The 18743-nt window shown below is 37.6% G+C and overlaps 1 protein-coding gene across 1 annotated transcript in view; it reads right to left on the reverse strand.

Moving 5' to 3' along the window:
* Positions 1-965: 965 nt before the first annotated feature.
* Positions 966-18743, reverse strand: part of LOC134791627 (uncharacterized) — an 85491-nt gene continuing 67713 nt past the window's right edge. The window contains exons 18-30 of the mRNA XM_063762675.1: positions 18233-18333; positions 17290-17458; positions 16378-16535; positions 10374-10576; positions 8820-8983; positions 5666-5803; positions 5178-5380; positions 4677-4812; positions 4397-4489; positions 3746-3967; positions 3492-3592; positions 2738-2906; positions 966-1132 (exon numbers count right to left, since the gene is read on the reverse strand). Of these exons, the coding sequence (XP_063618745.1) occupies positions 966-1132; positions 2738-2906; positions 3492-3592; positions 3746-3967; positions 4397-4489; positions 4677-4812; positions 5178-5380; positions 5666-5803; positions 8820-8983; positions 10374-10576; positions 16378-16535; positions 17290-17458; positions 18233-18333 (2024 nt within the window). The remainder of the gene's footprint in view (positions 1133-2737; positions 2907-3491; positions 3593-3745; positions 3968-4396; positions 4490-4676; positions 4813-5177; positions 5381-5665; positions 5804-8819; positions 8984-10373; positions 10577-16377; positions 16536-17289; positions 17459-18232; positions 18334-18743) is intronic.

Raw genomic sequence — 18743 nt, forward strand, 5'->3', positions numbered from 1 at the left:
TCCTAAAGAGAGTCGTAGTAACTGCATGTTGTAGACAAGACGTGTCGAATTTTCTTATTAAACAATTGATTTTGTTTTTCAGTGATAGAAAATATTTGATATTATCAATGTCGTTAAGTCTAGTCTATTCCATTAATCACTAGATGTTGGACATTGTATCTTTACTTTTTTATTGTATGTATAGTAAAGTCCAACTCAAATAATATTAAGAAGTTTTGTATTTGTCAATAAGTATTTTGTAATGTTCTATGTATATTTGTAAATAAAGTTTAAAATATTTTTTGGTTTCCAATTTAAGTAAAGTTCCCCGATGTTTTACATTAATTTTGTTAGCCAATTTATTTTAAGGGGCTTTTGCTAATAGCTCACCGATGACAGCAGAGCTAAGCTACTAAATCCCTTGCTGTTCACGGAAAAAGTGTTAGTAAACCTTCCTTAAACTCAAAAGTAGCAGTGTTCCTAAAACACTGCCTTGGGGCACTCCACTTTCATTTCTTACATACGATTAGTGTTTATTCTGGCTATTTTTTTAATATTTATAGCATCAGTACATAATAATGTTACTTATGGCGAATTTGTGAAGTTTTACCAACAGCGGCACACAATATTAAAGCCTTTGCTTTTATCCAACAATAATAGGTTAAATATTACCTCCACCGATGAACATCTACCAGACGCCTGGATGCAGCATTAAGAATATTATAGCAAACTAACTGTCTAGTTTTGTTGCTTTCAAAATCAGGAGCATAATTCGGGGCTAGAGCTCTCCGTCTATATAATTACGTCTAGTGGGAGGGGAATCACCTTTATCTCGTGAAGAAGTGTTTACGGGTCTAACGGATTTATAATAGTAATAACTACAGAGTGTAAAATAAAATGTTTAATCTCCTATTGTGATAAAAAATAATATCTGGTTTGACAAGTAAAAAAACAAAAGAAACTACACTAACTTTTTTATATGTAAGCTAAGCCCTCGGTCTTAGCCTCAACCAGTGCCCTCCCTTGATCCTCAGGTTGAAGTTGTCCTTGGCCAGTTCGCAGGGTATGGTGGTCCTCTCGCACGGCATCAGCTCGTAGCGCTGGACGAGCTGGTATACCATCACCTTCACTTCGCACAGCGCGAAGCGGGACCCTGGAACAAGGACATTAATTGAATTTTTCACCTAATGACCAATACGCTGAGATCTGACCATTGTGCAACACTTCTTGTACTGTTACTTCTCTGTGTTAGTTGGGTCGATCAACTATATCGTATTGTTATTCTATCCCAACAGCCAGGAGACAATAGTAGCATAGTTTCTTAGAAGAGCTGCTGTACCATGTTCTACAAACGTGCTTAGTAGATTTTCCATTATGGAAAGGCCTTATAACTACCAAAAAAGTTTGGTTCATTTAAATACGAAATAACTAGTATTCAAAAATATACTTTATTCATGTAGGCCTAGCAACAAGCTCTTATGAATCGTAATTAATCTTAATCTAATTATCAGAGCAATTTATTGATGTTAATATTATTCCATAATATAATTGGATTATTATACATATCAAATTTCAAATTTTTTTTTATTTTGAGGAGTTTGAGAGTGACCCAGGAGACCGTAACCATGGCAACTAGTAACAAGAAAAAGTTGATTCACCCAGTTGCTAGTTTGTCAACACCAATATATAGTCATGTTTTTTTGAAGTGGAAACTTCTTTAGCGGCGCTGAGCACTTTTAAGCAATGATAAACTCGGGACAGCGTAACGCGTAACGCGAAGGCGTCTCTCCTCTCTTTCTACCGCACGGCGAAAATGTATGCCTGAGCCGGCTGTTTCATGTAGGCGGCGCAGGGTGCTTGCGTGACTTATGTCATGTGTGACGGACAATGTTATTCACCAAAGAACTTTAGTCATAACGTATCATAATCAGGTCAATTATTTAAAACTGGACTTTTATATTAAGCAATAAAGCTCAATGTTCTAATCTTGTACGGGCTGAAATACGAGGATCTCACAGTTACATTCTAACTTTATATCACTCCAATATAATTCAATAATTCAATAAAGTCTCATCTTGATGAAATCGCTAATAAAAGTGAGCTCTAGTACTGGTGAATAAAACTCAAAATATCATGACCATATATTTAGATGCGAGGTCTGCAAGGTAACTTTACAATTTCTATTAAACAATTAACGCTACAAATTTAAGTTCACTGGCCAGCAATTTCGGAACTAAAGTTTTTCAATAGAAAGGAGGATGGGTCAATTATACATAGTGCTGCAAACATTTTGGACTAGTTATTGAGTTTTCACGTCTGTCGGCTCTCCCGGAGTGCAACCCGTTGTTTTTTTTCTATTTCTATTTAAGAACTTCAATATTGCTAACAGTTTATTTACTTTCTTTTAACAACTCATTTTCAGGTACTAAGATCTTCGATTACTTAACCGATCGTTAAGTTGTTTTTGAGGCAATGGAAGAAAACAGTGCAAAAGTGAAAAGACATCGCCCGTGTCAATGCCGCAGTAGTAATGCCTCAACAGTAAGGATGACTCACGCAAGACCGGGCCGTGCCCGGGCCGAGGCGTCACCGGAGACCGGTGATCACGTGGTGCTTTCCATAGAAAACGAAGTGCCGGAAGCTCCAGCCCCGCCACGGCCCGGTCTAACGTGAGTCATCCTTAACAGCTGCTGTTGCCATCCGTACGTCACCTTTGCTTATCAATACTATGTTGTAAATTTATAAAATAGTTCCATACCAATGCAGTTTCTTGGGCCCAGACCAAAAGGTAAGTAAGTAAAGGGTTGAATCTCTTGCTTATTCTCCTCAGAGAAGCGCTCAGGATCGAACTTCATGGGGTTCGGAAAGTATTTTGGGTCGCGATGAATTGCCACTATTGGTACGTTGATGCCGTCACCCTTTTTGAGCTGAAATTTATTAGATTTGACAAAACTGCTAAATGCAATTGACTGACGTGATAAACTTTTAAGTGTAAGATGAGATTAGTGGTGATATTGGTGGAAGTCTCGTATCACAAGCAGTATTTTTGCAATATAACTTTTAACAATGAAAGAATCGACCTTAAAAACAGGACACCATCATTTTATGGTCTTCTTTAACAGTTCCATTTCACAAAATGTCACTATTTTGAAAACTACGCAGTTGCTAAAGACTTCCGTTGAAATATTTCTCCAGGATTCTACCATTTTATCCTGATCTACTGACAATTGGACCATTGAGAAATAGGAACATTCCTTTTTAATTAAAATAATAATATTCTAAAACGGCACGACCGACTTCGAGAAATCGGGGAAAATCACGGAAAATATAAAAAAAAACAATCCGTTTTCGAAATCTTGAAGCCGGTTGAAAAAAACTGAATAAAACGTAAACCTACCTAATAATACTATATAGTAGGTGTAAGGGCCTCAGTGTACTAAATCTAAGAGAAAAGTGCTTTGGACTTTTCTTACAATATAGGTACATATATTTAAAAGTGAAAGTTAGCTTACAATAAAGTCTTGAGTAGCTGTATTGTTGGGTCTCCCTAAATTGTAGTCCTTCGTACAAACTCGGTCTGTTGCTATAGCTGGAGGCCAAAGTCGTAAAGATTCTGAAATTACAAAAAAATAACAATTGCAATAACAATAACATCTACAAACCGACTCTTGAAGTACCGCTCGCAGACGTTTCTATTTCATGAAAATATCTAGGTACTAAAACACAAGCACATGTTCCAAAATCAAACTTTTCATTTATTTCTTACCCGACACCACCATATCCAAATAAACCATGTTCTGTATGGAGTTGTAATCAAACTTGCTGCCACTCCTCTTCTCATGCTCTCTTACTTCCTCTGCCAGCTTCTCCTGGACTTCAGGGTTGAGGGCCAGCTCGTAAAGGAGGAAGGTCATGGCTGTGGAGACAGTCTCAAAACCGGCGACGAAGAAAAGAACCGCCTGTGCGATCAGGTCTTCGTCTGTCCAATCTGACGAAAGAAAATTCCTTTTTTTTCACCCACGTGTAATTAATTAAGTGTTATTTACTAATAGAATACAATGAACGGTGAGCAGTTTGTCATTTGTTTAGCAGTCTATTGATTAGACCAAAATTATTTTGTTTCATGCTTTTATTTATAAATAAATTAAATATGGCAGCATGGTTGCATTTTTATCGTTTGTCACTATGCCTGTCACTTTCGCACTTACAGACTAGTTAGAACCAGCCGGCGTATTATGGATGGGTTTATCCATCTTTATCCACGTGATAAAATAGCTGTCACTTTTTAACATCGCGGGTAAGAAAGTGACGGACATCGTTTTATAACGCTGTCGCGTAGACAAGAACGACCATCATATCTATACTGACAGGCGTAGTGACAGGCGATAAAAATGCAACTGTGCTCAGCCCGCAGTACCTCTGTTAATTTTCTTTTTGCCGACATTAGACTCTTCCACTGTAGCAAACCCAGCATCATCATCTTTGGTAGAATCTTCGTGAACAAGTCGACCTGTGTATCAAATAATGCGACATGATTAGTTGAAAAATCTGATAATCTGTAAGGGATTTCTTACCCTTTAGCGACATATTTGCCGCCTTTATACGAATTTAATGTGTGTTGCATGTGATTTGATTTGATTGAAGATTAAGGTGATTTACCACTACTACTTCTAAAATATATAAACTATAAATTTTGCCTTTCTTGGCCTCCATAAGTAAATGTATCATGTCTGGTCGCAGAATGTTGTGCGCTTCACGATCCCTCATCGTGCTGAGTACCAAGTGCTTGAAGAAATTCGTCACATCAGCCGGGAAGAGGTGTATGTTCATTAGCTAAAAATATAGATATTTTAGTTGTTTTATATATATCACGTGTAAATGGGTCTAGTTTGTAATAATATTTTATTTTGCAAGAGAGGAAAGTAAAATGAGAGTAATGAGACGTATCAAGAACGCATTTGAGTGTAAGAGCGTAGCAAGGGATAAACACACACAAATAATAAGACAAATATACACAAATACACAAATAATAAGACAAATAGTAAGACAGAAATAATTGTCCTCAATTTCACACAAAGATGTCTTAATCTTTTGAAATATTGCCATGAAGAGAGATGGAACAGAGAGAGAAATTTGACATTTTAAATAATTAATTAATTACAAGAATGATGTAGCTAATGGCAGTGAAAGTAACCGACCTTCATGAGGCGAGGAAATGACGCATATCCGACAAATTTTAGAATAGCCGCGAAGCCAAAGTTAGTAGTCTTATGTCCCATTTTGTAAAACTCATTGTTTGGCTCCGAGTAGGAGTCGACTTTTAGGCCAAAGGCACTGGACGCTATCACATCATTAGAATAGTGGGTTGACAGGTCTTTGACTTCAATGTCTATGTAATTATCTGCAAATGAAAAGTGTACAATGATACCTCGTCCTGGTTGATTTTATTTAAATCATATTTCTACAAGGTATTTGGCAATTACAATGTGACGGTCAAAAAGATCGAGTGGTTTGGTTGCTTGTATATATGTAATCGCAAATTTTAAGAATCTTCATCATATTATCTACATTTTGACTACATCATCTTTGATGTTTATTCGCTTTCTTCATTAAATACCGACAAGCCAACTAAATCAGTTCACTCAGTGCCAACACATTTCATTGCAACTAAATGTTGTTAACTAACTTTTAGATTCCTTCAACTGCCGGTCCACTGACATGACCATCTGGTTGCCCACCTCGACTATGAATTGGAGCATGAGCTTCATCTTCGAGCTCGTGAACGCTGGGCTTAAGGTTGAACGCATGTCCTTCCATTCTTGACCTGAAAGCATTCATTAAATTGGTAGGTATATACCTACCTATATTTTCTTGACTGTAATTTAATTTCTTTTATCGTTTACTTAGTTATTTCTAGTTATAAAGTTTATTTTTAATACGTAGGTAAGTACTTAAACTAAAGGCAAAGTTGGGAATGAATCGTTCCACGTAAAGACGCTTTTTTAAATCTATTTTATTTATATGAACATATTACTAAACTTCAAAATCTCACGACAATTCTAATCACTTCATATTTTACATACGCAGTAGCAAGGTATCGCAGTAAAATTTGAAGATTTATTCGGCTAGGTACTTACATATACTGGGGCGGTAGCACGGTCACATTTTTATCGCCTGTTACCATGCCTGTCAAGTTCTAATAAGTGTGTAAGTGCGAAAGTGACGGGCAATAAAAATGGAACCATGCTGCCACCGCTGATGCAACTAATAGTAGAAGTTCTTCGAAATTACATAAATTGATCCGCAAATGATTGCAATACGTTCAGGATATTCAATGGCTAGTTGTGACGTCCCACGGTCAAAGGTACCTTATGGCGGGTATGGAGTTATGCATACCCCAGTAATCTACAATAAATAAGCTATCGATAACACAAAAGATCAACCTTCTAGGTTGCGTAGTTACAGAGATATGATTTTTTGAAAATAATGTTGTGAAATGAGCAACTTTACGATACAGAAGTTTTAAGTTTAGCCGCCTAAAAAACTATGTTCCTGAAGTAAGTTACATAGTTGACTACAAATAGTAATACCTTATATATCTGAGATTAAAAAAATATTGCGACTTGTTCTGTAATGCAAATAGAAACTTTTGATATCGACTGATTTATGTGTATACTAACCAATCTCTTGAAAATAAAGTTTTATTTCATTTTCACGATTGATTGCAATGAGCTCTCAAGATTTAAATTTTATCTATTAGAAAACGACACTGACAGACAGTTTAAGCAAAAAACAATACCGATTTAGAGGTGAAAATGTATTTTCTGACTTTTTCATATAAAATCACAAAATTGAATATTTTTACTTTTAATGTCACACACAATCAATTTTTCTGAGCACATATGAAAGAAATTCTGTCATTCAAATGAAATAAATCCTAAAACCCCAACTAAATACTATATTTAACCCCTTATGCCACTTTAAACTTACATAACAATAACAGTATTTGCTCCATACATTTACGAAAAGGTACCTTATGGAAATAAATCTATAAATACATCACTACAAAATATCAATCATATTACAGTTTATCTTTTACGAATAGAAAATATTAATTTAAATTAAACTGCCCCAAATTTAATTAGTTCTTCGTCATAATAATCTTAAAAAAGACCAATAATTTGTATGTAATGAAAAGGTACCTTGTGATTAAGTTACATGATGAGGCATGATGATGATGATGGAACAGTTAGGATAAACTAATAATATTTTGGTAATGGTATAAATCGTCTATTTCTTATCAATAATATATTTCGGTTTCTATTGAAGATAAGCGGCATTGAGGTTCAATGACCTCAGATATTCCATAAGGTAATGCGTCGGGTATTGGCATTTTTCAGCAAACCAATGGCTGATTTACTGCATGCGACCAAACCAAATGAAGATTATTCTAGTTAAGAAAGACTTGACGAGAGTAACTTTGGTATAATAGCAGGCTATTTGGATTTGTGATGTCGGTCTATGTACAGTTATAATATTTGCGAGGCGCCCCAACCAGAACTGAAATTATCAAATTAGTTTTGCAGAATGCTAATACAGTTCTCTACCAAACTTCTTTTCCCGTATTGACTAGTCTTTTTGGGAATTTTCAATCTTTTTTCCATAAGGTACCTTTTCTACTAAACTCTGAGACGACATTACTAGGCTTATAACTAACTTATAACAAAAATAAAAACAGGTAAACAAACGTTACGCATTAAGGTTTCAGATCACACAATAAAAAAAAATTGAGCATTTTTTCACCTCTTTACAAAACATTTCATATCTCCGAAACTAGAAACCCTCATAAGGTACCTTTTCCCGTGGAACGTCACAGTTTCTAGTGATGTACCGACTATTGATTTGGCCGACTAGCCGACTAATCGGCGTTCGGATGGCCGATTAGCTAGCCGACTAGTCGTCGGCTAGTCGGCCAGATCATTAGTTTCGTCTAAGTTTGGTTCAGATGCACTAAAAAAAAACAATCGCTTTAGCCCTTTCGTCGCGCTATTCATCATACGCTAATAAATAAAAAAAATCCTAAGGCTATATTTCATATGAAAGCCGGACAATCGGACATAAGAAAGCGACGACACGGTCGATACGCCGAACAAAAGTTTTCGTAGCACCCTAAAAAGGAATTTGGGTAAAATAGGTGAAATACTTATAGTAAATATTTGCTTTTTATTTCTTTTTGCCCTGTTTTTCTGTCATTTATAAAGAGCCGACTAATCGGCCATTTATGCCGACTAGTCGCCGACTAATCGCCGACTACAAATGAGGCCGGATAGTCGGCTTTCCCGACTATAGTCTGTATCTTTAGGTATTTAAATAAAACTAAACAAACAATTTGTACATTTTCGGGTAGTTATAACATTTATTGGTTAACCAACCAAATACAAAACCGCCTGGATCAGTCACTGAACGATTTGACTTTAACCTACATTATTTGATCATGTAATGTTTTCATCTACCCTCAACTGGGTTAAGGAGCCATTTGAGGGTAGATTTTGTTTACTTTTATTTAAATACCTAAAGATACAGGGTATAGTCGGTACATCCCTGCTAGTTTCCCTAATGTATTCGAAGCTCGCACCCACCACCGTCGACGTTTTCTTTGCTTTTTGCTTTTTAATATCTTTATTAAATTATCACAAATAAGAATGTATCAAGAAGAAATAAAAAGTGAATAATCTTAGCACCAGCACCGTGTGAACACGTAATGAAAGAAAAATTAACCATTCACCCAGTGAACATTCATTCGAGTGAACCGTCTGATCCCACCTTAAGTATTATCATACCTTTAAGAGAGAACAAATTCCTGCCAAATAACGGGTCAGTTTCTGGACTGACGAATCCGCGATGGTCGAGGAAGTACTCGAAGTCCTTAACGGTGATCTTCTTGATCAGGTCGATATCTCTTAAGCATACCGTGGGCCTTATGAATTCAAAGTTGCCCACAAACCTAGGAATAAATTATGATAAATTACCCCCCTTAATTATTACCCCCTTAGTAAGTAGTACCAAAAAGAATAGATAGTATAGAGGGGTCCTGTCATTGTAAATTTTGTAGTCACTGTAAATTTACTGCCATCTATCGACACACGACTAAAACTCAAAATGAAAACGTATAAAGTTATCAAAGAATATAGATAAATGATTTTATTATTTTTATATAATTTTGATCCATGTTCATTCACTGATATCTATGTGTTAAAATTGTTAAATATGAAACGGTGTCGTCACGCCATCTAGCCGAGGATATGCTAAAGGTGTGTGCGGCATCTATTCGAGAATGACTTTTACTTGAATTCCGAGGCACGTTTTTTCCTTAAACTTTATTCGTCTTATACGAAGTTACATATGTCTTTGGTAGTACTAAATACTTCAATGGCTAATTTTGTCATAGAGAAATCTAGTAAGAACAGAGTGCTCATTCCATACATCAGTTTTGGTACCAAAAAGACCATTATTTTCGCAGTCGACATTTCATTTCATTTCATTTCATTTATATCCCACATATAAGCTGACAGTATTTCACCAAAACGCTTACACGGTATAGTACAAAAAAAAAACTTAAAATTTAACAGTTGTGCATACAATAAAAATTAAAAATTAAGCATACAATAAAAAATAAGTCACAAAATAAATTAAGTCACAGAATATACCAATTAATTACACAGAAATCACAGAATAAATAAATGTCACTATCAATAAGTCAATAAAACATAAACAAATAAAAATAAGTAAATAAAAATAATAATAACAATTCATTTACACAGAGTCAAGAACAGGTATGACAGCTTCTAGGAAAATACCTAACTGGTCAGCAAAGATGTCGGCATCCGGGACCTGCATCAGCAGATTATTTATAAGTGCGATGGCCCGAGCGGAGGGCGCGCTCGCCGCACGTACAGTCCGCGTCACAGGGCCTGCCAGTAGGCGCCTACGCCTTCGTGCAGGACGTGCGCAACCCGAAACCGACATCTAGCATCGAGTAGCGAAATTAACAGTACCGCTACTTGATACCTGAATTCTCTAGTGTCGCGACTCACGAAAATTGTATTAAACAATTTACAACTAATATTAAAAGCAGAAGAGTTGAAAATAGAGTTCCGTTTAATCCGGTTATAATTAGACTTTTCGGTTGTTACAACATCTATTGTCATGTAGCAGTAGGTACTGATAATTCCGCAACTCGATACTAGATGTCGACTACGAAACTAATAGTCGTTATGGTACTAAAACTGATGTATGGAGTGAGCACTATGTATTTTTATTTCTCTATGATTTTGTTTAAGCAAATCATTTTCTAACATTTTTTGTATTATTTTGGCATATTAATTAATATTAACCTTTCTTCAGGAAACTTGTTATACAGCTCACCAATCAAATCAATAAAATGCTGAGTTCTGAATATGATAGGACTCATGTTGCCCATCAGGAGTACCGGCTTCAAGTGTTTGATGCCGTGTTTGCTGAATTTCGAGTAAACCTGTCGGCAGTACAGGTACACTGCTGCCACCAGGGCTGCGATCCATATGTAGAGCAACATGATCTGTGGGATCCAAAACAATAGTTACTGTAAACTGTGAGTTGGGACAAATCCGAATTTCAAATCTCGATAAAAGTTTATTTTTATATGTGGCACGTTGATTTATGTACTTGAAAAGTGTTCCGGTAGTATGAACTTCAGTTTTTTTAATGATAATCTGTCATTTCATTTCATAGATTCAACGATAAACACAAAATAGGAAATCCCAGCTCAACCCTTTGTCGGGGTTAAGGGGATAGGGTACAACTGCTAGAATTGACACAATGTTACAATAGCTTGACATCTCAAGAGAATAAAGTATTTACATATAACAATGTGATAACTCTGGTCTAATAATAATATAATATATCCTTTATATAACCAACCATTCTATGTTGTTGTTGACACCGGGAGTCCTTAAGACTGACGGTGATTAGTTTGGCTCTGAATGAACATTATTCATAGTAATAAGTGGTAAGCGGTGTGGGCCACACATTTTGCAGACATTATAGTAATTAGTTTAATAAGTATTATTTGTAGTGGCTGTTTTTTATCTAAAAAAAAAATCCCTCCTCACCCCATTCATAACCCAACTGCCCTCGAAATCCCTACTCACCCCATTTTACGGTATTTAAAAACCAAATTAATAGTTATTGGTTTTACAAGGGGGTAAAGTTGTTGTTTTACTCCTCATGATAATATTGATGGCAATTTAAAGATTCCAAATTTTCATTTCCAGATTCCAAATTCTCGTAAAAGCTCTTTTTATTCTAAAAAACCGGTCAAGTGCGAGTCTGACTCGCGTTACAAGGGTTCCGTACATTACCCAATTTTTAACAATGTATTTTTTTATGTGGAACGTTAATGAAATGTCTTTAAAAACCTGTAGAGGTTGAATCAAAAACTAAGTAATTGAGTCCGACTCACGCTTGACTGCATATTTCTAATAGGTTTTCCTGGCATCTATAGGTAAAGAACTATTTTCTGTATTTTCTCAAAATTTTAGACAGTAGTTTCGGAGATAACGGGGGGGGGGGGGGGGGGGGGGGGGGGAATGGTCGGACAGACAGACAGACGCACGGGTGAACCTATAAGGGTTCCGATTTTTCCTTTTGAGGTACGGAACCCTAAGAAAGTTGCAGTTTATTTATACACAAAAGTGGCAAAGTGATTAGATGCAAATTTTGAGTTGTTTGTTAATTTTGACTTCCATTTTGATTTTAGGTGCTCGTAATCGCATAGACATAAGGTACCCTACTTACTTACCACACTTAAGGTTGGCTCACGCCAGACCGGGCCGGGGCCTGGCCAGAGCTTTCGGCGTGTCGTTTTCTATGGAGAGCACCACGTGATCACCGATCAACCGTCATAGAAAATGACATGTCGGACGCCTCGGCCCAGACACGGCCCGGTCTAGCGTGAGTCATCCTTTACAATGAGACGGAAGGTCAACGGGTCGTCACGTAAACAGCCAAATTGTGGTGTCATTCACCCTTACCAAGAGTTTGACACTGACATATTCGCTAGCGTCTGCGTAAATGCGATGCACCGCATTTGTGACGCAGGTTTTGTAAGTTTTTTATTTGCATTCGTACATGTCAAGTACAAGCTGTTTTTGTCAGAGGAGGAGGGAATCCTCATTGGATACTGCCAGCCCGGTTGGCAACATGTCCGACTCGGCTGGGACTGCTCCAGCCGCCTACGGACTAAAACCCTCCACCCTGCCCAGTACGGATATGATGGTTGTTCTAGTCTACGTGACAGCGTGATAAAACGGTGTCCGTCACTTTCTATCCCACGGTGACAGTGACAGTTATTTTATCACGTGGATAAAGATGGATAAAGCTATCCATAATACGCCGGCTGTGTTGTTTCCGAGAACGCGCCGCTATCGCTATAGAGGTACACGTTGTTTTCGGTCTATACTTACCTACGCGCGGGCCCAAATGCGATAAAAACACAATAACGAGCACACTGAGCTATGTTCAAAGCAAGACTAACAAGAAAATTATATATCATTATCATTGCAAACTCTGAGTGCATTATGACGTAATCATTGTATCAGGCCGCGTAGCCAACATGCCAATCGCTTACGCTCCGTAGCGAACGAAACGCAACTGTCACTTTTGCATTAATATGGATGTTGAATGTAGTAATGTTTAGTTTTTATAGTCGCCCAATTTCACAATAGATGTCGCTGTTCTATCGGCTACTTCGCGCTGTTAAGATTTTTCCACAGCCCCTTATACAGGTTGGTCCAAACCTTGACGTCCAATAGTAGTTTGTGTTACAAGGGATCAAAATGATATATTTCCGTCAAGGGCGTACATTGAATCCTGAGCGTAATGAGGGATTCAAGTGTTAACGCCCAAGACGAAATAATTTTCATACCGTGTGACACACACTGCTTTTCACATCAACTATGAGGAAAATAAAGAAATCTTAGTGTTGACACAATCTGATGCTTAAACAGATTATTTGTGCTAAAAAATAATGTACAAAAAAATGTAAAAATAGTGTGCTTGAACAGAAAAGTGATACTTTGATCCCTCCTAGCAGGGAGGAAAAGTGCCACTTTGATCCCTCCTAGCAGGGAAGAAAAAGCTCGTTTCCGAATAGGTGGTGTGAAAAAATTTTTTTTAGCTTCCTCACGTCGTGCAGTGTAGTCAGTGAACAATGGAAGAGTGATAGAGAGACACGAAGCGATTAGTTGTCGTAGTGCAAGCGATTGTCACCATGGCTAGACCGGCTTTGTTTTGGAGTTAAAAAGAATTGAAGCTATGTGTAATTGCGACACTAAAGTCGATTAATTACTTTAATTTTAACAATTTTAAATTATGAGCAGACATCGTAAATTTTATAGCATTTTTGGTGCAGCGGAGTGTGTTCACGGAATTGGTATAGATAATTCCAACTGAAATGGTAAAGTAAGGTTAATATTAACGCTAATTACTCATTAGGATTAAAATTGTTTATAGCAATTCCGTTAACACTACTCCGCTGCACTATTGTGATGTATGTACACACAGGGCACTTAGGTATAATACTAGGTTCCGCCATCAGAGTTTATGATCGATCGTGGCGTTTTCTTTAAATCATACAAATGCAATCTTGTGGCATTTCTTTAGTAACGTCATCGATTCGAAACCTGATTCAACTTTCACTCGATAGGTCAATAAATAATACTTACTTGTGCCTTTTAACATATTTAAGATTTGAATCTCCCTCTATCGTAAATTCGTAACATACGGCGCGATTCGGGAAATGAATTAGAAATTCACTAGATATGAAAAACCGGCCAAGTGCGAGTCGGACTCGCGTTCCAAGGGTTCCGTATATTACACAATTTTTAACAATCAGTGCCGGATTAAGATATTTTGATGCCCTAAGCATTTCTAGGTGCCCCCTCTCCCTAGGGTCATCAAGATTACATTGATTTTTTGGTAAATTGAGAGAAGTTCATTGCCGCATTACAGCTGAGAATGGAAATCAGTCACATCATTTTATCACGAAAATTGACAGTGCCGCAGCAGTAATGTTGCAACAGAGTACCTAATGCTGTTGCAGTCGCCACCCGAATGTCACCTTTATCATAGCTTAGAAAGTAATAGAAACGCGAGCGAAGCGAGCGCGGAAATTTTTCGATATATAAACGCAATATGATAGACAGTTGTACATTTTTACTTTTAGTATGGAAATCAGTCACATCATTTTATCACGGAAGTTGACAGTACTGCAGCAGTAACGTTGCAACAGAGTAATGTTGCTGCAGTCGCCACCCGAATGTCACCTTTATCACACCTTATAAAGTAATTGAAAACGCGAGCGAAGCAAGCGCGAAAATTTTTCGATATAAAAACGCAATTTTAGTTATAGTCCCAACCAGGCGCGAATCCAGGATTTCATACAGAGAAGGGATGGGACAGTTTTCTATCAGCCTAGCTTCGCATAGGGCTCGATATTTAAGGGTCTCAGCGAGGTTGTTTTCATGCATAAAATATGCAAGAAAGCAGAGAGCTTGGAATTGAATTGGCGAAGTGTGAGAAAGGCAGTAGGCCCAGCTGCGAAAGAGGAAAGCTTGGATTTGGATCCACGCCCAAGTGTAATTAAGGCAGAAGATCAACTTTGCCGTAAGGCAGAAGGCCTCGCATAAGACCTAACGCCGAACCGCAAAAGAGTGGGTTGAAATCGAATCTATGCATGTAATCACGACTCTTCTACTGCGACCGATTGTTTCCCAAAGAATTACGCGCCATTATTTTTGCAAATTAGCTTTTGGACAGCTAAAAAAATCGTGTGGTAAAAACGATGTGTCTGTCCCTAATTTTAAAATTTGTTCACCTTTTTCAACCTGGCATTTTGGTGCCCCCCCTGAACGTGGTGCCGTAAGCACGTGCTTGTTTTGCTTATTGGTTACAAAGTCTTTATTAATTCAACCATTAAAGTCGACGAGTACAAAAAACTTTGAGCTAGCTCTCAATTTAACATATTTTTTTAAACATTATTTTTAATTTGACCTTACAATTACTCGTAAGTAGGTAAGACCGTTAAATATTTAAAATGATTATCTTATCAGAAAATTATCACCAATTACTCTAAGAAAACTACTACTCTAAGTAATCCGGCACTGTTAACAATGTATTTTTTATGTGAAACGTGAGTGAAATCTCTTTAAAAAATCCGTAGGGGTCGGATCAAAAACTGTAATTAAGTGCGACTCACGCTTGACTGTACATTTCTAATAGGTTTTCCTGTCATCTATAGGTATAGACCTATTTTATGTATTTTTTTTTAAATTTAAGACTTAGTAGTTTCGGAGATAAGGGGGGGAATGGTCATTTTTTGCCTATTTTCTTGAATAACTTCTAAACTGTTTATTCGAAAATTATAAAAAAAATATATTTGAGATCCTTACAATAAGCTCTTTCATTTGATATGTAACATGATATAGTTTGAAAAATTAAATTTTTTCATTTTTTCATTTACCCCCCAAAAGTGGCCCCCATGTTTAAAATTCATTTGTTTACGTTACATGTCCGTATTTGGGTCACAAACTTACATATGTGTACCAAATTTCAACTTGATTGGTCCAGTAGTTCCGGAAAAAATCGGCTGTGACAGACGGACAGACAGACAGACAGACAGACGCACGAGTGATCCTATAAGGGTTCCGTTTTTTCTTTTTGAGGTACGGAACCCTAATAAAGATATGTGACGTTCCACGGCAAAAGGTACCATTGCCCCGACTGAATATTGGAGCGGCGTTAATAATAGCTGAAGCGCCAGCTGGCATAAGGTACCTTTTGACGTGGAACGTCACATATCTTTACTATTTCCACAGAAAAAACATCCTCCAGACTGAGCATAGTCGCGCTACCCCCTCTGCCACGCATACGGTAATTTTACTCCATGTTCGAGTCGAAAGTGTCTTTGTGTGACGTCCGTGTCTTTGAACGGACCAATCACGGCACGGGACTTCGCTCTCCACGTGTACAGTTCTTTATTATATATGTTTTGAGAAAACCTAGCCGAACAGTTTGTGGAACAAATGAAAAACAAAACCATGTGAGTGAGAAGCTACTGAATGAGTGATTACCTAGAAAAATGTTATCCACTTCAACAGCAAATGACCGTGTCTTCCAAAATTTCCATTGGGTGTGCCCAAGAATATTTAAATAAGATCATCATGTTTAATGGATACAGAAGAAAAAAATACAGCGTTGTGTAAACTTTTATTGTTATAAAAAATATACAAGATTTTATAAAGTAAAAAAACCTTTTACGTCCGTCCTCGCTTCATTTAGAAACGGCAGCCCTCATCCTCTAACCTTCACCCTAATCCAGTGTCCTCCCTTGATAATCAGGTTGAAGGATGACTTATCCAGCTGGATCGGAATGACGGTCTTCTCGCATGGCGACACTTCCACATGCTTGAGCACCTGGTAGATCAACACCTTTATCTCGCAGAGGGCGAATCTGGAAGCTGTAGAATGATCACTTAAAAGATAATTATCGTCTTTATGTTAATAGTCTTTAGCGATAAAAGATAAAGATAAAAGACATTTATCGTGACTACACATAACAAACTTATGAACATGTATAGAGAATAAAAGCAGAAAAAATACAGGACATTACGAAATGGACAACTCAGCTAATGGTAGCTATGTAAGCAGCGCTGGATGTCCGTAGGACTTAGCGGTTTAAGTACACAATCATGTTTTAAAGCAAAGTGATCTACACCTACACTCACACTACAAAGGTTTGCTTTGGTCCCAAATTTTATATTAAAGGAAAAAATGGAAATGGAATTGCTTTGGTCCCTTTTGAAATTACCTATTTTGGGGGATTTTGCGATTTTTAAATTTATCGTAGATGATAGGTAGGCTGTAGGTAGGTACTCGAGGCACTCACAATCATACAATATTTCGTAAATTATTTGTGAACGCCAGTCATGAGCAATAATTATTAGGCAGTCGGCATTGAACTTGGGCCATTGGATGCTCAAAGTCAGCAGGTATTCTTCACAAAAACCTGTTGTTTTGTGTTGCGCAATTTGAACACATAATGGTATGGTGCTTAAATTAGACTTAAGGTTGTGGTACTAGTGCTAATGCCCAATAGATGACACCCTGCTGTCACCTCTATTGACAATGACTTAAGTTTCAAGATGTCATGTACTGGGACCGCGTCGAGCACCAGTAACACCACCTTAGTACCTACACATTACCGTCCCTTACCTATACAGTTCCTCGGGCCACATCCAAAAGGGTTGAAAGAAAAGGGATGAATCTTGTGGCGGTTTTCAGGCGAAAAGCGCTCCGGATCAAACTTGTGGGGCTCAGGGAAGTACTGAGGGTCGAGGTGGAAGGCGCCAGTGGGAATCTTTACGCCTTCTCCCTTGCGAATCTGTTTATAGCATTAAAAGATAAATACGTTTTGCATTACATTTCTGAGTGTGAGAATTGTTTGATCTTATTACCAACAAAGTTCATGGTGACATTCTCAAACTCTACTTCTTCTTTACTTCTCTGTTGTATCTTTGTGACATGAAAATCCTCATGACTGGAGTGGAGTGGCCCGTTGTATACTAGCCTGTAATGGGAGTTTAGCACGTTATTCTGCCCGCTCAACGCGTGGCCATATGTATCCCTTCGTTTTATTGCTATGCGATTAGTGATCATGACCAGCAGACTATTTGAACTCTAATCTAATGACGATATAATCATCCATAATAATATATCAACGCGTGAAATCATCACCGCTCAAACATCTATCAAAAAGAAAACAGGGGCTGCAAACCTTCAGTTACTAAATAGGTAGTAAAATAGTAATCAAACGAACATATTTAAATAGGTACTAAAGTACACAAAAAATCTGCTCGTTTGTTAACTTTGTATTTATTGAATGTTTTAATGTCCTAAGACCCTACCTGTCGCAATTGAGCGACATAGCATCTCATCGCTTTGACTTCGGCCGACTCAATTATATCAAGGGCCGCCTCACACTAGCGTCTTTTGAACGTCGGTGTCTAGTCAACTCTATGGCTGCTACTGCGCAGAGACGCCATTTTCCATAGAGTTGACTAGAGACGCCGGAAGATGATGCTAGTGTGGGGAGGCCTTAATTGTTGTGGTCGCGTTGTTGAATACATTCGTTTTTATTAGTACAATGGTTTCTTACTATGTAATCTTTCGTAGCTTTATCATTTGGCCTCCCAAGGTTGTAGTCTTTTGTGCATACCCTCTCAAGAGCGATGCCTGGTGTCCACAGTCTTAACAGTTCTGAAAGATAATTCAAATGTAATAATGATACACACACACACAATCACACATGTACTTACATAACTACCAACTAAGTATAAAACAACTTTACTTGGGCCTTGGGCTGTTTTTAGGGTTCCGTACCCAAAGGGTAAAACGGGACCCTAGTACTAAGACTCCGCTGTCCGTCCGTATGTCCGTCCGTCCGTCTGTCTGTCACCAGGCTGTATCTCACGAACCGTGATAGCTAGACAGTTGACATTTTCACAGATGAGGTATTTCTGTTGCTGCTATAACAACAAATACTAAAAAGTACGGAACCCTCGGTCGAGTCCGACTCGCACTTGTCCGGTTTTTTGTTTTGTCGTCGAATTTTTTTTTGTCACATTTTAAGAAGATTTTAAAAGCTATCTACATATAATCTAGATATA

Source organism: Cydia splendana, chromosome 6, assembly GCF_910591565.1.
Source record: "Cydia splendana chromosome 6, ilCydSple1.2, whole genome shotgun sequence".
NCBI classification, from domain to species: Eukaryota; Metazoa; Arthropoda; class Insecta; order Lepidoptera; family Tortricidae; genus Cydia; species Cydia splendana.